This window comes from Oryza sativa, chromosome 3, assembly GCF_034140825.1.
Source record: "Oryza sativa Japonica Group chromosome 3, ASM3414082v1".
Lineage (NCBI taxonomy): Eukaryota > Viridiplantae > Streptophyta > Magnoliopsida > Poales > Poaceae > Oryza > Oryza sativa.
In genome coordinates this window covers 16,606,466-16,627,651 of record NC_089037.1, presented here as the reverse complement: position 1 = coordinate 16,627,651, position 21,186 = coordinate 16,606,466, and the positions used below count along the sequence as shown (strand labels likewise).

The 21,186-nt window shown below is 43.8% G+C and overlaps 2 protein-coding genes and 1 long non-coding RNA gene across 3 annotated transcripts; 2 read left to right on the top strand and 1 right to left on the bottom strand.

The window, feature by feature from the left end:
* Positions 1-311: 311 nt before the first annotated feature.
* On the bottom strand, positions 312-1,461 carry LOC107280242 (uncharacterized). Its single transcript, XR_001544233.3, has 2 exons — positions 899-1,461; positions 312-760 (listed from the first exon to the last, which is right to left on the bottom strand). It is a non-coding gene; the product is annotated as an uncharacterized lncRNA (long non-coding RNA).
* Positions 1,462-8,332: 6,871 nt separating this feature from the next.
* On the top strand, positions 8,333-10,852 carry LOC9267322 (probable LRR receptor-like serine/threonine-protein kinase At1g74360). Its single transcript, XM_015773796.3, has 2 exons — positions 8,333-8,487; positions 8,595-10,852. Exons 1-2 carry the CDS (start codon positions 8,436-8,438, stop codon positions 10,802-10,804), a joined length of 2,262 nt encoding a protein of 753 aa, XP_015629282.1. The 5' UTR covers positions 8,333-8,435; the 3' UTR covers positions 10,805-10,852.
* Positions 10,853-11,698: 846 nt separating this feature from the next.
* LOC107277454 (pentatricopeptide repeat-containing protein At1g07740, mitochondrial) lies at positions 11,699-16,735 on the top strand. The gene is made up of 8 exons (XM_066308467.1): positions 11,699-12,083; positions 12,524-13,719; positions 13,992-14,101; positions 14,270-14,311; positions 15,064-15,242; positions 15,417-15,620; positions 15,701-16,024; positions 16,412-16,735. Exons 1-5 carry the CDS (start codon positions 11,699-11,701, stop codon positions 15,077-15,079), a joined length of 1,749 nt encoding a protein of 582 aa, XP_066164564.1. The 3' UTR covers positions 15,080-15,242; positions 15,417-15,620; positions 15,701-16,024; positions 16,412-16,735.
* Positions 16,736-21,186: the final 4,451 nt, after the last annotated feature.

Sequence of the window (21,186 nt, the reverse complement as noted above, 5' to 3'; positions counted from 1 at the left end):
TTGTTACAACTTATAGAAGTCGAATTTGAACTTGCATGTTTGCATGTTTGTGAAGTGATATATTACATATTAACCTATCTTGTAATTTTTTTTTTGATTTTTTTATAATCATTTAGGTGGCATATAAGAAATATGTGAATGTCCACATGAGAGATTAAAATCCATCCTCGCCACAACACTTATTTGAACCAAGATTCGCCAGCCTTCAACTCAGTAGGGTCCCCTCCCCAGCAACCACCCATGCACCCATGCTCCCAGCCCACCAAAAACATCCCCAAACCACAAGCAACAATGAGGGATAGTCCACACCGAGAAACAACGCCAAGTCCAGGGAGCCATGCATAGCTGCCTCCTACATTCCGGCCACCACAATTTAAGGTTGCAAGCGGTCTTGTCCGCAAACCGCTTATAGGCAAAATGAGTGGGGAACCTACAGGTTTGACTCGCGGATTACCTATTAATTTGACTTATAGATTCATCCACTTGTATCTCTAGATGCGGCAAACTGGACCACGACGCAAAAATTCATTAGTTATCATCTATTTAACCTATAAATAAATTCACGGATCGGCGCAAAAAATCCATTCCTTCCTTCCCCTCCTCTCCCTACTCTCCATTTTTTCCTTCCCCTCCACCTCCATGCTCTGCACTCCTCTATCCAGCGCATTCGCCGCTTGCTCCGCCGCGGCTGGCCACGAGCCGAGCCTCGGTTGGGCAAGAGGCAGGTTGGAGTTGGCCGCCGCGCCGTTCCGCGAACTCCCTTGCACGATCAAACGAACGAACGTGAGAACGATCGAACCTTTGAACATCTGAACACATGAACGATTGAACGTAACAGAAACTAGCATTCGAACTCGAACCGTGGACGTAACCAAACTAAAATATATTGAAAACGAACCTCTGAGGACCTCGGTCGAGCACTCGGCACGCGAGGACGAACCGAGCCGAGCATCGACGCCCGTGGCAGCGTCGAGCCCGGCCGCGCCGTCGCCGCCTTGCGCGCGTCACCCACGCCGTACGTGCGCGCGGCATCGCTGGCCGACGCCCTGACCTCCTCCTTCCCAGACCCGCCACTCCCTTCCTCCTCTCCTCCCCTCGACGTCGCCTCCCTCCCGTGCGCGCGCGGCCTAGCCACCGCGCCGCGCCGCCCCCCTCCGCCTGAGCCGCGCCACCGTCCCCGCGGCGACCTCCCTCCACCTCTCCTTCGCGCCGCCTCCCTCCTCTGCCCGACACAGCGCCGCTACGCCACCGTCGCGGACCGGCCGCCTCGCGCGCGACCGCCCGCGACGACCTCTCCCCTCCATCCCCGCCGCCACCGAGCTCCTCCCCTTCCAGACCGCCAGCCTCCTCTCCATTCCCCCACCGCCGGCCTCCCCTCCATCCCCACCGCCGCGCTCGGTCGCCGCCAGCGCCTTTCGCCCTCCCTCTCTTGCGCGTGAGGAGGAGAAAGCGAGAGAGAGCAGAAGGAGGCGAGACCGAGAGAGAAGAAAAGAGAAAGAGAAAGAAAATAAGTGGGGCCCACTAGTGGGACCCACACTCTAGAGACTTCCTCACAGAACTCTCTCCCCCTCCAAAAGTCTATTTCGAGTTTTCGACTCACTCTACTTCCCTGTCCAAGCCCAAGAGATGAGGGCTGGTTTAGTTTGAGGCCTAAATTAGCCTTACCAATATTTAGTAATTTTAATAGTGTTTAGTGTCTATTTGGTTTAAAACTAAATTTTGACTAAGAAAATAGGCCATTTCAATAGTGAACTTAGGTTATTTTGGCTTCAATCTAAACACAACTTTGCCTTACCAAAATTAGTCATGCCAAAATTTATCAAAATTTGGCATTGACAAAATTTGGTAAGGTCTATTTAGACCATAAACCAAACCAACCCTCGATTCCTTACAAAAGTCTATGCTACGTTCCTATATTTCCTTGGCTAAACTCGAGAGATTAATTCCTCGTTAATTCCTGTTTAGAAGTCTGTATAACGTCCTTCATCTAACCTTCGGGCAGAACCTATATTTCTCGAAGATATAGGATTTTAAAAGCAAGGCAAGTCACTACTCTTCCCTCCTTGAACATATTGAACCTATATTTATAAATATGTTAATTGCAAATAAAACTGCATGCTATTTGTAAACTGCATACCTACACTTGACTTGAATGACCCCTCCTTGATATTGTTATCCTTATGCTTATACATTCATCCATTGTTGCCCGAGTCTATTTATTTATATGTAGTCAATTATTGACATTGCTTAGCATTGCCATTATAGACGATTGTACACTCCATACTTGTGTTATATGATTATGGATGTGAGATCACTCCATGTGGCCTATGAAATGAATTGTGAAAACTAGCTTCATGCAAATAACCAAGCCATCCTTAAAGCCTTGTGTGCACTACATGCATTCTATAGTGGTGGCTTGCTGAGTATGTTTGTACTCACCCTTGCTTAATTTAAATGTTTTAGAAAGGAGTCGGAGTCGACCACATGTGTGCTATGCTGTTGAGAAGATGTCGAAGACGATGGAATAGGGTCCTAGGTTCATCAGTCGATGCCTGTGGAATTAGATAGACCGCCGTTGCTTCGCTCCTACTATCTTGTAAATTTCTTTTGGTAGTCTATAATGTACATGACCATGCTTGGTCTATTTGGGTTCCATTTGGGCTACCCTTGTAGTATTAATGTAGTATAATACATGTATAACAATGTCAGCTTGTGATATTCGACTATGCCATGTGTGTACCACCTACTGATACAAGGAGTGATATTGTAAGACACATGGGGTTTCCAGTGTTAAAAACCGGGGGGCCACACCTTCCTACCCCTCGGACATGTCTAAAGTTAAAAACGATACCTTTGATCCCTCGTAAGTGTCGGTTTACAAACAAACCTGCACCAATATTACTAGTGCCGGTCTTTTTAATAAACCGGCACTTATAATAGGGTTATATGTGCTGGTTTTTTTTTAAAAAAACAACACATATGAGGAGCCAAGCCGAGCCATTGAGGGTGCGTTTGGATCCAAGGCTAGATCAAGCCTAGCCTAGCAGGCAAGACCAGGCGTTTGGAATCGTGAAGAAAATCCTAACTTTTGAGGGCGAACTAGCCTGCAAGGGCGAGAAAAAACTGGCTCACGAGGGAGAGCCAAATCAGCTCGCCTCCGACGGCAAACTTCTCGCGTGCGACTTTCTTCAACAACCAGGCTCCATTCTTGCCGAACTATAGGGCGAGCAGATCGTGTATCTATTTCGCTGCCATCTTCTTGTTAAATCACTCCATCTTTCCAGTTATGGATGAATGCATACGATACGAGCTGCTAGCTAGCCTGCTACCATTCCAAGCCACAGATAGCAAATGAACCAAACGGACGGGTACGGCAAACCCAGCAAGCAGGCAATGAGTTGGTTTGCCTTTGCCTAGCAAGGCTAGCTAGGCAAGGGAACCAAACGCTCCCTGAGTCTCATCCTTTTTCTTATCTCTAGCTCTCTTAGCTCCATCTCTCCCTTATCCTCTCCAACTCCCTCTCATCGCTCTCTCACACCTCTCTCTTGCCCACCACCCGCGCTGTCCCAACCCCACCACTAACCTCCTCCACCTCCTCCCCTCCTGCCGCGCCCAATGACAGCCTCGCGCCGTCCGCCTCTTCCTCCTTCGCTGATGCGGCCTTGTACTCCCCGCCTACGAGCAGGACTGGTCCGACGCTGTGTTGTCGCTCGAGCGGTGCTAGGCCGTGTCGGGCTCAGCGCCGACGCATGTCTAGCCGGCTGCCCCTCCTCCTCTCCGCCCCTCCCCAATAGGTGCTCGGGGGTGCCCGGATCTGCCATCGTGCGCTCATGGGCGACCGGATCCACCACCATGACCATAGGGGCTGACCGCTCGACGACGACAACAGCGGCGACGACGGTGGCCTCCACTGTGTGTTCTCCTCTATGTGTGATTTTGTTGATGTTGATCTTCTTTCTGTGTGGACTCACTTTGGGGACGGCGTCAGATGTTGATTCTATGATGAGGATGATGATGATGATCTTAGGGGTGATCAAGAGCTGCTCGATGATCGATGCATCGAGCCAACTTTTTCTCTCTTTTTTTATTCATGGACCCTCAAAGGTTCTGGTTCCAAAACCGGTACCTTTGTTCCTCGTCATGTTGGATGAAGTGCTAGTTGGTTTAACCAAGCCAGCGATTGCACTGTATAGGTGTGTCCAATTTTAATATATATTAAAAAGTTAGTATAATATTATTTTAATTTAAAAGGGTAAACATAGTTTTGGATAGCTTACTTTTTATATAATACATACAATATGGGATAAATCTGTTGAATTACCATAAAAATATGCTATATATATTATTTTAAAAAATAAAATATTAAAATTTTTCTGTCATTATAAAAAGGAATTCCTTATAAAAATAAACTTTGCCATAAATAATACCTCATAAAATAAAATCATGAATCTAATAGTCTTATAGTCTTATGTAACAAACTTATGATGTAGTCTATAAATTTATATGTTTCTTTTACGCAAATTGGTTCTTTTCATACAAAACAATTAAATAACATAATGTGATCAAAACTAAAATTCAGGGACATAAAAGAAGTGGAGAAAACTCGGAGGAATAAAAAAGATTGGGTAAAATTTAAGAGGCTGGGAAAGAATTTTTCTTGAAAGTGAGTTATGCAAGCTGGCATTGTCCATTTCTCTCACATTCAAGTTGCACTCATAGTACCAACTGCACCTGATCCAAATCCCTATGACCCGGCCACTGAAAGAGAGCTGGGCCCAATGTCATCAAGCTCCTTTAACAAGTCGCACTGCCAGCCAGCGACCGTCTATGACCCTCAGCGTCATCGTTCTCCAAGTCCACACACTGTCAGTTAGTGTAGGAGCATCACCGCTGTTCTTGAACCGGTCCACTGGGGCAGCACATTTTTTTCTTTTTTTTAACTGTCATTCTTTTTACTTAGCATTTCATATTTGATCTATTATTCCTATTTCTATTACACTAATTGGATCCCTTATTTAGGACATGGATAATGGTGAGATGTTAGTGTCTTAGAGAAGATAGCATGTACTCCCCCCGTCATCTTTACCTTCTTTTATCCTAAAACTAGAAAGTTAGCCCGTGCGAATATGCGTGCATACATCTTAAGTTGAATTAGAAACTATTTGAGAAAAATATCAATAGATTTATTCGTGCTGTGTTAAAAAATATGATTCCCAAAAACATTCTTCACCGGTATTGCTTAAATTTTCTTCCAAATTATTTGTTGTACCTATATTATATAAATTTAATTTATCACTATAAGCTTAATCATATTTAAAAGAAGAATGAATGCTTAGTTTGTTTTCGAAACAGGTTTCACAAATTAAGTATAAACTAAAATCAAGGTTTTTTTATAATTGATTTATTAGGGGCTTTATTTTTTAACAAATCTTAAAACCATTATTATTTAATAGACATGTTTTATTTGTACAATCAAAGCTATCGCCCTTTATTTGGTTCGTGCATGCTTACAACATACTTAAGCACTCAAAAATTATGCAATGTTTATGGTAATAGGTATTCTAGTTTGAGTGAAAGCTAAGAACCTATTTTTCTCTAAGAATATTCTAAGTTTTTCTATAATTAGTTCACTTTTCTCCCTTTTGTATTTTTTATTTTATTTCATACAATCTTATTTTTAAGTTCATATTTTGTGAGATGACAAAATAGTGACAGAGCGTTACACCTTATTTGTCAACCATATTCTAAAAAAATGAATATATTTTCTAATAAATAACTAATTCTAAAATATGTTAGACGGATTAGGATGACTCAAGACTATGTTAAATACACAGGCTTGTAGATCCAATTTATATTGCACAGTGTAGGAGACAACCCATATAGGATTATTTTTTTTCAAGTATGCGAAGCTCTACATAGCCTAGCAAGAACATGAATATAACTACGAAGGCATTATTATTTTGTCAATATGATTTTTTTATGATTGTTTCCATGATTATATGAATTTATAATTAAATATTAGAAATTATGTACTTGAAACCAACCTCTCTATAAATTAAGTATAATGAGATTATATAATCGTACATATGATGCTTATAGTGTCTATCCACAGTCCTCCTCTCTCCTCCACTCCTCTTCCCCTCTCCCTCCTTCTCCTCCCCTTCCCTTCTCCCTCTACGTCGCGGGCGGTGGTAGGCGGCAGTGACCGGCAGGGCCGTCACGCGAGGAGGGCAGCGGCCGGCCCGGAGGGCAGCCGTGGTGGTCGCCGTAGGGATGTTTTTTTTTCTTTTTTTCCCTCTTAATTTGTGAATAATTGTTTGTTGAGGATAATTTGTTCATTCGATCTGTGATTTGAGAATGATTATGTTGTTATGGATGATTTGAGATGATTATGTTGTTGTGGATGATTTGGGATATCGGGAGATGATATTTCGTTGTTGGGATATCGGGTGCGAGATATGAAAAATAGAAAAAAAAATGAAAAAAAACTTGGTCCCGATAATCAGGACTAAATATAGATCTTTAGTCCCGGATTCATAGTCCTGGTTTGCAACTCGGAACTAAAGGGGTTGTAAACCGGAAGTGAAGATGGGTTCTCCACCAGTGTGTAAAGACCAGAGGTAATATAAATATCTTATGATGGAAATAAAAAAGAAGGTGAATGAGGAGAAAAAGGAGGAGTTGGGTACCTACGGTACGTGTGTATACGTATGTGGTTCACCTACACGCGAGGGAGAGGAGAGGGAGGGATTAAATTCTGTTTTTAATCTAATGGTCTAAATTAATGGACCCACCAATTTAAATGAAAATCGATGGCCAGATATTTCTAATATATTATAACGCCACGTGAAAATTTAGGAGTGTTTATATATTAGAACGCCACGTGGCAATTTAGGAGCGTTTATAGGAATGCCATATGGCGTTACGAGAGCATTTGTAGTATGTTAGTTTAATGGACTTTTAGTAGATAATAGATAAGTTTATTTTTAAATAATCATTATATCAGCGTTTGTAAAAGTAAGAGACAATTGCATTAGAAAAGAGAAAGTAGGAAACAATTGTATATTCTAGTCCTTTGTTGTTACTCCCTCCGTCTCAAAATATAAACATTTTTAGCTATGAATCTGGGCAACTGTGTGTCCAGATTCATAGCCAAAATTTGTTATATTTTGGGACGGAGGTAGTACATTTTGGGACGGAGGTAGTATATTGGTATATGTGGAATGGATGAAAAATAAACTTATTTTGGTATGGAGGAATTAGATTTTTTTTTCTGAAGTGGAGGAAAGAGAAAGAGGAGACAAGATGGACAGGTAGCTTAACACCATTGATACCATTTACATTGTCTATATTCTATAGTTCGTCTCTAGAATTAAATCATTAATTAATCTATTTGGAATAAACAAAACAAACGATATGTTGGATGTGTTATCTATGTCCTCTAAACATGACGTGAAAAGATTACATAAACAGCGGTTGTTTAAAGTACTCTATTGGGTTTCTAAAATCTGCTAACAAGTTCATCATACCATGATAATAGTTATCAAGGCAAATTTACACAACATTTTTTTATTTAGTTTATTTTTAAATTAAGCTTTTGATTATTGATGTTAAAGTTTTAAAATTCTGAGTAAATATTTATGTTATCAAATATTTGATAGGAGGGAATACTTTTATAGAGGATATACCACGTATTTGTTGTTCGATCGTTCACTACAGGAGAAAAATCACTATTTTCGTCCAAAAAACACTACCCCATAAATTTTTTTTCTAGACCAACCACTACTCTATATTTGGCATTAGCTGTGGATCATGCATACAATATCATTAGATTTATATTTTGAAACTACTTTTACATAATGCTAATTTTGTAGTTGCTGATATTATAAAATAAATTAATGATCAAAGTATAATGTTAGAGATAGACTATGCAAAAAAAAACTTAAACCACTCGTACTTGGGGATGGAGCTCTACCATAAGTTAATAGATCTGATGGAAATCTGACAAAAAAGAACACAAATTAAGCAAACTTTTGTGCATCGTCAATTATTTAGATATATGAAATAACTTTTATAGGTTTTGATAAAAAGTTGTTTGAAAAATGGAGTGGATAGTTATCTGGAGAGATCCATTTCTATCTTTGATATAAGAGTGATCTAATTACTGTAGTGCAAACTGAAAGATTAATGTTAAATGAATGTGGAAAAAAGGGTGATAATGGCAAAATGCGATACTCTACAACAGACGGGTTGACTGGTTCCATGATCTCTAAGAAACAAAATTATGAAAAGGACTAAATCACTTGACTAATACAACACACACACGCCGTCGATAGTGCTATTCTTCTGGTCGATAAAAGCTGTACAAGCTTGCAAATGGGTATTCCATAGCAATCCTATTCCCAGTGCAAACTAGCTACACTCGTCCTTGAGCCATGCCCCTTTTTCATCAGATCCTTAAAACATTCTTCCATGCACTTATCATTGGTATGTTCCTGCACTCAACTCTAAAACACTTCAAGCATGATTATCTAGTTATTTCTTCTTCTTGTTCTTGATATCTTCTGAGTTTAGTTGCTGTGTTTCTTCAACAGCTGAGGTAATTCTTGGACAGAGTGATAGGGAAGTTCTTCTTGAGCTCAAGAACTTTTTACAGTTTCAGAACCCGATAAACCATGGTGGGTATAACAGTTGGCCAGAGTCAGGGACCTCACCATGCCATTGGCAAGGTGTTGGTTGTGATGCCTCTGGCAGGGTTAATTTTCTCGATCTTTCAAACTCAAATATATCTGGTCCAGCCTTCCAAAACCTGTCACGCCTCAGTGGGCTCACACACTTGGACCTCTCAGCAAACAGCATCACTGGGGAGCTGCATGATGATCTCAAGAATTGCCTGCATCTCCAGTACCTAAACTTATCTTACAATCTCATCAGTGGTATTCTCGACGTCTCCAGCCTCGCCAACCTGCAGACACTAGATGTGTCCCAAAATCGGTTCGAAGGCGGCATTAGCGCAAACTTCCCAGCAATCTGCCGCAACCTAAGTGCTATCAACTTGTCCAGCAATAACCTGACAGGAAGTATAAGTGGATTGTTCAACAACTGCTTGAAGCTCCAGGATGTTGATCTCAGCTGGAACAGCTTCACTGGCAACGTCTGGAATGGAATTGCAAGGCTTAGACAGTTCAAGGCTGGAAAGAACAACTTCGCTGGGAGCATCTCTTCAAGAATTTTTTCCACGGGGTGCAAGCTCCAGTTACTAGATCTCTCCAGTAATCATTTCTATGGCAATTTCCCGAGTTCAATCGCAAATTGCGCCGGTTTGACATACCTGTCGATATGGGACAATCACTTCAATGGATCTATACCACCAGGAATTGGCTCAATCCATGGGCTTGAGGAACTCGTTCTCACGAGCAACCACTTCGATCGTGAGATACCACTTGAGCTGATGAACTGCACCAGCTTGAAATATTTGGACATCAGTGACAACAACTTTGGAGGGGAGGTGCAACAAGTTCTTGGAAAATTGACAAGCCTGACAAATCTTGTGCTACAAGAGAATAATTACAGTGGAGGCATTGTCTCCTCTGGTATACTAGAGTTGCCAAAGTTGGCCCTCCTTGACCTCAGCTTTAACAACTTCAATGGCAAGTTGCCTACTGAGATCGCTAGTATGGGTAGCATCAAGGCCCTGATGCTCGCGGAGAATAACTTCTCTGGTACAATCCCTCCATCATATGGTCAGCTTGTGAATCTCCAAGCATTGGACTTGTCATACAATAGCCTCTCCGGTGAGATTCCACCAAGCATCGGTAATTTGACATTGCTTCTCTTGTTGATGCTTGCTGGGAATCAACTTTCAGGAGAAATCCCTAGGGAGATTGGAAACTGCACTAGCCTTCTTTGGCTCAACCTTGTCGGAAACCGGCTATCTGGACAGATCCCACCAGAGATGGCAGGAATGGGGAGGAACCCCAGCTCAACCTTTGCCAAGAATCAGAAGAACCCTTCACTGATGAAATCTGTCACCAGCAAATGCCTTGCTGTATACCGTTGGGTCCCATCAAGTTACCCAGAGTTTGACTATGTCCAATCGATGATGTTCTCACACAAGAACTGCCGCACCATATGGAACCGACTGTTGATGGGGTATGACATACTTCCAGCATCTTCTCCATTACGAACAGCATTAGGGTATGTTCAGTTGTCAGGTAATCTGCTGTCTGGGCAGATACCCTCTGCAATCGGTGCCATGAAGAACATCAGCTTGCTCCTTCTCGATGGCAACCGCCTCTCTGGGCACCTACCATCAGAGATTGGCTCTCTTCAACTGGTTTCTTTGAATGCATCGAACAATTCTATTTCGGGTGAGATTCCGTTCGAGATAGGCAATTTGGGTTCCATTGAGAGCCTCGATTTGTCATGCAATAATTTCTCTGGCTCACTACCGTCGAGCCTTGAAAAGCTCTCTAAACTGAGTCAATTCAACGTGTCATACAATCCTCTTCTCACGGGCGAGGTTCCAAGCAGTGGTCAGCTCTCCACTTTCAGTGAGCTATCTTTTCTTGGTGATCCACTACTGTCATGGCGTTCAGCTGCAGGTCATCCTCGTCCTAAAAATGGCACTGGGTTCTTCTTTAATGGCACTGAGTATCCTACAAAAGAAGATATCAGTGTGTCAGTAATTGCATTTCTTGTCTTCTTCTCTGTTACCTTTGTAATTAGAGAACTTCAGATCATTATCTTTTTGTACAACATTATTATGTATAAACTCACCGACCATAGGACGCCTTTGCAGTAGAAATTATAGCTACATGTTACACCTTACAAAAATAAATGTGTATTACCATGGAATTACATCTGCGTCTCTTTCTCTATTATTGCAAATCATCTATGGCTTTCTAGTTCACTTCAATTATGACAGGTGGCGGTTTTTTTTTTTGCTGACGTGGCGCCTACGTGGTTAATTTAACTCGGCCTTCATCTGACGTGGCATTGACGTGGCGTTTACGTGACAATTTGATTTAGAAAATAATAAAAAACATGGCCCACGTGTCAGATAAAAAAATAATTAAAAAAATGGTGGAGCCTACCTGGGCCCCACATGTCATTCTCATCCCACCTTTCTTCCTCCTCTCTCCAGGCCGTGCCGACTGCCGAGCCCGCCCGAGACCGGACCCGGGGGAGGCACGGGCGGTGGCGAGGGCGCCGGCGGCAGTGGAGGCGAGGGTGAGCTCGACGGGCGCTCGGCGCCCGACTTCCTCCCGCCGCCGACCTCCAACCTCTCCGGCCTCACCGCCAGCTTCGCCGCCAAGGGGCTCAGCGTCTTCATCCTGGAGAGTTCACGTCGGCGTTCAAGGTGTTCCGGATGGCACAGCCGGAGGAAGACTACGACGGCGACGCGCCCTCGCTGGACGGCCGGACGATGTTCTTTGTCAAGGATCCCTGCTCCAGATCCGATGGCGACGTGGTTCGGTACATTTGGAGGGAGCTCCAGAACACCTTTTTCTAGTAGAAATCTCTTGGCCATTGAAGCTATGATCAATGTGTACTTCATTTACACGGCACCGTTTGCTAATTTGTGCTTCCCAATTAACTGGATGATTCAGTGTGGGCATGTGCATATGGTTGTGCTTATATTTTCTTTGACGAGTGCACATCGGTTTAATTGATAGATGGTTGTGCGCTGTTGAGCATGTCGGGCGTCACGGCGTCCCGTGTCATGGTGGGGTCGCCGGCGGCGGCGCTGCTCGCGTTCGCGCTGCATTGCTGCGTCAGGGAGGCGGCAAGCACTGGGTTGATGTCGGAACCCGACGAGTTGAGGCGGTCGGAGAAGGAGGCGCAGTGTAACCTGCCGATGGAGTGCGCGCCGGAGAGCACGACGAGGTCGCCGACGCCGAGCCCCTTAGCGGCGAAGAAGCTGGCGGTGAGGCCGGATAGATTGGAGGTCGGCGGCAGGAGGAAGTCGTTAGATTGGAGGTCGGCGGCGGGAGGAAGTCGTTCGCCGAACGCCCGTCGAGCCCGCCCCCGCCTCCACTGCCGCCGGCGCCCTCGCCACCGCCTGTGCCTCCCCGGGTCTGGTCTTGGGCGGGCTCGGCACGGCCTGGACAGAGGAGAAGAGAGAGGATAGGGGAGATGGGGAGAGAAGAGGATGAAAGGTGGGATGAGAATGACATGTGGGGCCTCCACCATTTTTTAATTATTTTTTTTATCTGACACGTGGGCCCATGTTTTTTATTATTTTCTAAATCAAATTGCCACGTAAGCGCCACGTCAATGGCACGTCAGATGAAGGCCGAGTCAAATTAACCACGTAGGCGCCACATCAGCAAAAACCGCCACCCAAACCGCCTTGGGACCTATATTGCACCGGTTTTGACAGTTAAGGGACTATTTGGTTTTGCATTTGGAGGATGAAAATCGGATTTGTTGACAAGTTAAGAGACCTCAGATGAACTTATTCCAATGGAAAATTGGGGAACCATTTACACAAAAAAACAAGCCCAATGGGCCTAATTAGTTGGCCTCGTTCGCTCCTCTGATCCTCTCGCACGCGGCATTCGCTATCGACGCGCGGCGCCGTCGTCTCTATCGCCGGTGCGGCGTCCTGGACTCGGGACTTGGGAGGAGGGGGGGGGGGGGGGTAGGCGGGAGGAGCAAGGTACAGGAGCTCCACACCTCGCCCTACCGAGCCCTCCGCTGCCGCCGCGCCCATTCCTCCTCCACCTCAAGTCGCTCCCGTCCCCCGTCGCCGCTGCGGCCGCGCTCCTCTCCGCGCCGACGCGCCTCCACGACCACCCCTTCGCCGCCTGCGTGCTCTACCGCCTCGCCCGCGCGCGCCTCTTCCCGCTCGTGCCCCCGCTCCTCGCCACGCTGCACTCCCGCGGCGCGCCGCTCCGTCCCTCCGTGCTCGCCGCCGCCTCCCGCCCCGACGCCGCGGTCCTCGTCTTCCGCGCCGTCCCGGCCTTCTGCTCCCACTCCGCCGCCACATTCCATTCGCTCCTCAACGCCCTTGTCTCCAATGGCCGCGCGGATGCCGCCAGGGACATGCTCCAGCTCGCCCCGAAGCTCGGCGTCCGTGAGGGTGAGCTGGGCGCGGCGGAGCGGCTCATCGACGAGATGGTGCGCCGGGGCGTGGCGCCAAATGCGGCCACCTACTCCCTGCTGATGCAGGGGCTCTGCGACGCCGACCTCCACGCCGACGCCGAGAAGCTGATGTTTGACATGGAGTACCGTGGCTACCAGGCCGAGGTGGTGAACTACGGCGTGCTGACGAGCTCCCGCGCGAGGCGCGGCGACGTCAACGGCGTCAGGGAGCTCCTCTCCGCCATGCGCAAGCGGAAGCTCAAGCCCGACGACGCGAGCTACAACGTCCTGATCAAGTGCCCGTGCGACGTCGGCAGGGTCGACGAGGCGCACAGGGCGCTGCTTGACATGCAGCTCAAGGGCACCGTGCCGGGCGCCGCCAACGTACCGCGTCCTCGTCGACGGGTGCTGCAGGGCTCGCGACTTCGAGCTGGGTCTACGGGTTTTCAACGCGATGTTGGCGAGCGGACACTGTCCTCAACCTCGCACCTTGTGAGAGGGCTCGGCGAGGACGGCAAGGTGGAGGAGGCGTGCTTCGTCTTGGAGCAGATGGCGAGGAGGGAGATGAGCTTGGATGCAGATGGGTGGCAAGCTGTTGTCACCTGCGTTCGCAGCAGCCGCAGCACCCAGGCAAGTGAGATCAAGCTTGTCAATGAGTTAGTGTTGTCAAATTGATATTTTTCGTTTCCCAATCCACCCCAGGGATTAGGATTTGTTGGCGGATCAGCTGGCGAGGGCTAGCTAGAGAGCCTTTGGCCAGCCACTAACTAGTTGAGTTCAGCATTTTGATTGATATATCGATCTCTAGTCGATTAGTCAAGTTACGTTTTTCTTCCTTGTAATTCTGCTTGATTTGCCTGAATTTGCTTGAATTCTGGAGTATCTGTTTTACCAACAACCAGCTGCCTAGTTGGGGCATGGTGGGTGTATCAACGTTCTATTTGAGACGCCCTCTGGCTTTGCAATATTCGCTTATGATGGGATCAAGCTCCTTAAACCAAATGCCATGCAGGTACTTGCATTGTTTCTTTGATTATTTCCTTCCAGTTTGATTATGTTTAAGATGCCATGCAAAGTTTGATTTGATTTATTTACTCATGTGCCTGTCTGTTAATTTGCTCTCTATTGGCAGTCTTTGTGTCATCTACCTATTTTTTTCTAAATTCTTTGTGCCATGCAGGATATCTGGGCAGACTTCGTCAGCGAATATGTGGCAAAAAGAGTTAGTACCCCTTTCTCCCCTGCTTCTAATTTTTTCACTACGATGCTTGTACTGTTCAATTTAACCACCTGAGCAGCGATCTTGCATGTTTCATGTTTACCACTTTGATTTATTCTTTGCATTGAATGAACAAATATGAGCATCAGCTCATTTGTTCATTAGCTGTTTACTAATTTAACAAATTCCACAGCCCTTCTTTTGTTTTCCATAAAAGCAGATTGGGAAGCATGTAGCATGATTTTGTTATGGTCATTATGGGTGTGAAGAAATATCCGAAAAATAGATGGGCATAGGTTGGTGATACCCATTGCATGTGTGCCAATTGTTTGACTTGCTAGTTAGGGATGATTTGAGACCTGGCAAGATGATGGTATTACTAACAAAGAACGCCAATATATCCTTTTTTTCAAAATACATTGCATTAGTTTAACACATGGACTTATTCTCGTTATGATTTACACTGCAATAATTGAGGACTTGAACAAGCATTTATCATGCTGAGGTGTGGAATATATTTGCACTAATAGTGTTTCCTCCCCTTAACATATGTTTGTCGTCGTTCATTTGTTTAATAGGCTGTTGCGCTGAAAGAGTTTAAAACTTTTGAGGACAAGTTGGCTCTGCAGAAACTACCTGTAGGAAATGATAATTATAGAGATATCATTGAAAAGCGCTTGGTTAGTATTAAAGCTCCTTTGTTTTTCACGTCTATGAATAATTTTGAGCACCAGCTTTTCTGTGGATTATTTCAGCATATACCCTGCATGAGTGGTCCTCATGTGGATGAGTTAATGTGGGGCTTGAAGATTCAGATGCGGTGTTTAGTGCCTGGAGAAATTCAGAGCTGATTAAAGAGGATCGCTTTCCGATGAGTGTAGGAATGACATTTCTCCTGAATCGTCATAAGTTTGGAGTCCATCCAGATATGTTGGTGAGCCCATTACCCCCTTTGTATGTCTGACATTGAAGTGTTTTCTGATTTTTCACTGACCAAAGTATTTTCATGCAATATATGAATTGTTTCCAGAATTTTGCATACGCGTGTTTTTTTTCTGTATTATTGTGGTTTCTGCATTATTGACATAACAATGCTCCTTGTATCCAGGTTATTAAACTTATTATTGAGAAGGCAGGTGTCATGTTCGAGTGTGATCGTTGTGTGAACCAACATAATGACCCCCTGCGCAGTGCTGCTGAGCACATTAAGAAAATATCTCGCATTGACACACAGAGTTGGGATTTAATGAAAGTTGCGGCAGCGTTCAAGGTGATATGCTGCCCTGGAGAAAAAAATGAACCTGAAGAATGGGTAAGCCATAATAGTTTTGTGAATGCGTCCACATATGATGGAAATTTCTCATTCAGCTAATGCCAGTGTGCTTCTTCCAGCTGTTTACAAGACTACAACTGGAGTGGTTTAGAGATGATGCACCTAAATATAAAGATAAGATCTTGAAGGTGTCTTGGTTGATAGTCTATAATGAAATATTCAGGGCCCGTGAACTTAGGCTTAAGACGGCTCGAGTATTGTTATGTTTGGTGAAGCGGGCCAAAGAGGCATATGAAGCTGAGCAAGCAGGTGAAGCTGCAAGTGATAATGAAATTGGTCCTGATGGGAAGGAGATTCATCCTGGTATCACACCTGTAATCATTGATGAACTTACAGAGTGCGTGTGTGATATCATTCTTTCAGCAGGACGTAAGGAAAGACAGGTATGCTTCGTGTGCTCCATCTGAACACTCTAAAAAGAACAAAAACAAAAACGAATGGAAGAACACAAACACGCGCTTCTCCAGAGTCTTGCTGCAAGTTAGTTTTGTTTTACTTGATAGTTGTTAAGGGCGAGTTATCGAACTCTCTAGTTTGCATGTCCCTACAATCATGATTAACCTTATTAATTTACAGAGGTAAATTAATAAAATATGATATTGAAGTTGTAATCTCAATGCGAAATGTAAGACCTCATAATTTGTCATGTTTCGAAAAATGTAGGTAATATACCTTACAATTTGAGTTAGAATTCAACATTAGGAGGCACAATGTGGATAGTCTCCAAGTAATTAAACAATGGAGTCTCTTTTGTGGCCTAATTTTTTCAGGTTCATATTCCCTGAAGCCGAAGTTGCATCAGAATCTGGTGATGTCTCAAATATGGTGATTGAGAAATTAGGGGCCCGCATACAACAAGATGCCTTTCCATTCGCAAATATTTATCAGCTTTAACTTTGCCTTAGTGAGTTTTGACTATTGGTAGTTTCTAAATTATTTATGTAACATGAAAGCTCCATTTTTAGATTTGCAACCCAAAAAAAATACTATGCAAACATTCTACATTTTAATTCTCTCATGTACTGCTTAAAAACTAATGGTCAGAAATTTAGAATGTCAAAGCTTATGAGTTTAGAAACTATTTCATATTTTAATTGGTCTACTTCCAATGACATGGCCATGTGTTATTTTAGGTAAACTACGAAGGTAAAAATTGTTAATTACATCCATCCATGGAAAGCCCAATGGGGGAGCTTGAAGATTAAAACCACACCAAAACTCTATATATAAAAAAAACTTGAACTATTTCATGATTTTACTGTGTGTTTTAACAAAAAAAAAACATAAGACAGCATCCAAGCCTCTTTTTTTTTTACAAAAAAAGAAGAAGAAAAATCCAGGCTCTTGGCATTTTGGCTGCTTCCTGGGCTCGTTCGGTTTACAGGATTTCCAAATCATAGAAATAGGAAAAACATAGGAATTGCATAGGAATTGCAAAAAAAAGATTGGGAAAATGTAGGATTGATCTTTTGGATGGTTGGTAGGAAAAATATAGTAATGCTTAGTATTAAGTTAACATGATCAATGCTGGAATGATTTATCTATGCAACTTGAGGCTAAATACATAGAACAATTAGGGCTCCTTTGAGGAATTTCATAGGATTGAAATCCTATAAGAAATTTTCCTATTTGACCCTTTGATTCAAAGGATTGGAGTTTTCCAAATCTTATACAATTCCTATGGAATGGCTCATTGTATGTATGTTTTGGAGAAAATTTAGCAAGAGGTTCAACCTCTTGGAAAAATTCCTCTGAGTCTCTCTCTCATCTGATTCATGTCTTTTCCTGTGGTTCAACAACGATCGTTCCTATGTTTTTCTTGTGTTTTTCAATCCTCTGTTTTGCACCTATATTCGTATCAATATCCAATGTTTTGCCTCGATCCTACGCATATGAATAGAAAAAAGAGTTCCAAGTGGATGATAATTTTCCTATGGAACTTCTTATGAATAATAACCAAAGGAAAATTTCATATTCTTTTCCTTTGCTCAAATCCTACAAAACAAATGGATAAATAGTTGTTCCTATGTTTTCCCTTCATTTTTTTCCTCCAAAACGAATGAGCCCAATTTAGCTTGAAAAAGAAAGGGTAAATAACCGTCAATTTAGTCCTACATGCGTATAAGAGAACACATAGTAATTTCGCCAGGCGTCTGGTAATTGTGAAACATGACTTTTAGTCCTTTCTTTTAAGATAAATAAAGCTTTTCTTTTAAGATAAATAAAGCTTTTATTAATCTCAGACAATAACATCAAAGTTGATAGAACCCTACTAATAATACTCCTGGCCTCTGCATAAATGCACCGATCGACCTAGAACACATACACGCCCACACAGCGAAATATGACTTTCAGTCTGGTGCAGAAATAAGATCGAACAGAAATGCAGCACTTTCTCTTGGTGCTATCTCTTACTCAACACAAAAATTTGAAGATATCTTTTTAGGAGATGAACGCTAGATATTTCGTAGCGGAATGCAGCATCGCATTCTGTGTTTGCCTAAAAGTCGAGTTGCTGGCAGAATCGAATCAAACGTGCAAAATGTCAATTGGACATACGCATGCAGTTGAGCTTGGTCTAGATGTGCATAAAACCAGGTACTACCCGTATATGGATCGGATGTCCACATATGTGGACTGGATTGTCCATAGGAGAACGCCTAATCATGGGCGGAGCTACCATGATTCCCGGATATTCCCGGGAATACCCAACTTTTTTGATCGAAAAACAAGTATACTTATAGTATATACACATGTACACATATTAGTGCATCTAAATCCTCAATTATTCGATCCAAACATAGCCCTATACACATGTACACATATTAGTGCACCTAAATCCTCAATTCTTCGATCCAAACACAGCCCAACCGGCCTCTTGCAACGCCTCCTACTAACCCGACCTACTCCGTCATGACCCATCAGATATCAATTGATCCACTTAGCCACCACTCTTCCAGACGGCCTCCTCTCGCTCTCCCTCCATGACCCATCCCTCCCTGGCTCGGCTCCCTCACGCCGCTCCCCATTTCCAAACCCTAGGCGGCAACGCGGCAAGGCGGCCACTGGCGGCGAGAGCTGGACCATGCTACCGCGGAGGGAGAGGCTATTGCCGTGGCGGGCGGCGCCCGCCACTCCGCCAAGCTCAGACAGTCAGGCCGGTTGGGTGGCCGGCGGCCGCGAGGGGCAGAAGCGGCCAACGGCTCAGCGCTTAGACGGGAATACCCAACTTTGAAATCCTGGCTCCGCCACTGCGCCTAATGTTGTATTTGTTTGTTTACACCGGTAATATCGATATTTGTCTTTGAGGCACTTATTTGATGACAATTTACTACTAGGTCACTGAAGCAGATAAAAGTTTACTTTTGATTGAGAAGAAAATACAGAGAAATTTGCATGCACCACCATGTCCATCAACCTATTCGGAATTTAGATTTTAAATTCAAATAAAATGAGAAGCCTGAGAAGGAACTCAAAATAATTTGTACTTCTCAAAAATCAAAAAAGCTGTAACGAAAGATTCTAAAAAAAACCAAAATTAAAATCTGAAAATTTTAGAAGCTTGTCTGGTTTGATTTTTTTTAATTTCTGGCCTTACCAAATTATATACTCAAGAATTTGGTACAATAACTTTTTTGATAAAGTTTTATACCAAACAAACCGCCACACACCTTCACCTCATCGAAAATTTGTAATGCTAAAATTTAGCATTATCAAAATTTGGTATGTATTTTAGGCATCAAACAGAACTGACAATAGGTTTTGAATTTTTCTTTTTACTAGCAAAAGTGCCTGTGCGTTGCAACGGGAAGAAAAACAAGAAAATTGAATTAAAACATATTAAATAGTAATTAATTGAAATACAACGTCTGATCTGATCAGTTCTACTCGACCAAATTTATAGTGTCGCTGAACGAGTAATACTAGAAACCTGTGGATGAACATGAATAATTAATTTGTGTTGTATCAATTAATTACATAGCTAAAAAGAAATAATTCCTGAATTACATCACTGTTGGCGTAAATAATTAAGAAACATGAACATAAATGAAATTTATACGAATTTATAATCAACGTTAGTCGGAAAATAAATCCATATCATGAGAAAAATCTAGCCAAATTTTTAGTTTGTTCAATTTAGCTAGAATTAAATTAATAAGCAGTCATAAACAATTAAAATGGTACTAATGCTATTTCTAAAAGTAGAAAGATGCTTAAAATTACTGAGAGAGAACACTAATTTTAACCCAACCCAAACCCGCGGCCTTCTTCTGTGCTAGGTACGTGCGGCCCAATAGTCCGGCGGCCTGACGCGGGTGAAGCCGGGGCCGTCCAATCGAATGGACGGTCCAGATTGACCCCAAACTACATTAATACTAACCCTAACCCTAAAATTCATTCCCCCTCTCCCCCCATCCTCTCTCTCAAAAAGCTACGGTGGCGGTGGCGACGACATTCCCCCGAGCAGCGGCGGCGGCGGCGGCGGCGCCCTCCCCCACAACCGGCGGTGGTGGTGGCGCCGCCCTCCCCCACCACTAGCAGCGGCGGTGGCGGAGCTGTCCCTCACCACCGGCAGCAGCGACGACGCCTTCCCCCATCCCCCTCGTGAATTTCTTTTTGCGATGAATGTTTGAAAGAGATTTCTTTTTGCACTTTTTTTTCTCTTTTTGATTCGATTTTCACCTTCCTTATGATTGAATCTTGTGATGAATTGGTTGCCCGACGAGGTGAATCTGTGATGATTCGGATGTGAATCCGTGGGTGGTTTTTTTGTTTTTTTTCCATCGCTATTGCTAACCAAATCAGATTATCGACGGACTGTTTTTTTTCCCGCATCGCATATAATCGGATTCGATTTTTTTCACCCTTTCCAGCATCTCGCATATAATCAGATTTGATTTTTTTTCACCCTTTATTTTATATCGGACGGACGATGGAAACATCTTCAACTTTTTAAGTAGGAGAGATATTTTACCGGACAGCCAGTCTATAAACTAATCTATTATATACTTAAAAGGTCCATTGAACTCATTATAAACACTCTAAAACCGTCGCGCGGCACTTCTATAAACACTCTAAATGATAGACATATAGTTGTACTGCATTCAGTTTCCCTTGATCTCTCCCGATTCTATTTCTCTAAGTCGGTTATAGAGATAAGGATGCACGATCTCTATATGTACTAGTGTCCATGATTAATCTAATTATCATGTTGACTCACATACTTTGTCCTGGTATTAGATGATATATATCCGCTTCTGCCAAAAACCCTAACCCCTTCGCTGCGTGCCATGCCCCTCTCTTCCCCACGCCATGGCCGACGGTTCTCTCTCCCCTTTGGCTGCGGTCAACACTGCCTCCGCCGCCATCGCTGACGCCGTGCGCGAGGCGTTCCAACCTTCCGCCCGCCATGACGTCGATCCGTCCACCGCCGCCAACGTTGTTGACTCAGAAGGCGTGATGGCCTCCAACGCCACACGGAAGGCGCTCATCTCCTTCCTCGACAAGGTGTCACTGCCCGTATCTTCGCCACCGACCTCTCCAA

Excerpts from the sequence above, each read along its gene's own strand:
- LOC9267322 (XM_015773796.3), top strand. The coding sequence starts at position 8,436 with ATGCCCCTTTTTCATCAGATCCTTAAAACATTCTTCCATGCACTTATC. Across the intron at positions 8,488-8,594 it reads CTTCCATGCACTTATCATTG|CTGAGGTAATTCTTGGACAG; the intron begins GTATGTTCCTGC and ends TTTCTTCAACAG.
- LOC107277454 (XM_066308467.1), top strand. The coding sequence starts at position 11,699 with ATGTCGGGCGTCACGGCGTCCCGTGTCATGGTGGGGTCGCCGGCGGCG. Across the intron at positions 12,084-12,523 it reads CCTGTGCCTCCCCGGGTCTG|TTGGCCTCGTTCGCTCCTCT; the intron begins GTCTTGGGCGGG and ends GGGCCTAATTAG. Across the intron at positions 13,720-13,991 it reads GCAGCAGCCGCAGCACCCAG|CTGCCTAGTTGGGGCATGGT; the intron begins GCAAGTGAGATC and ends ACCAACAACCAG.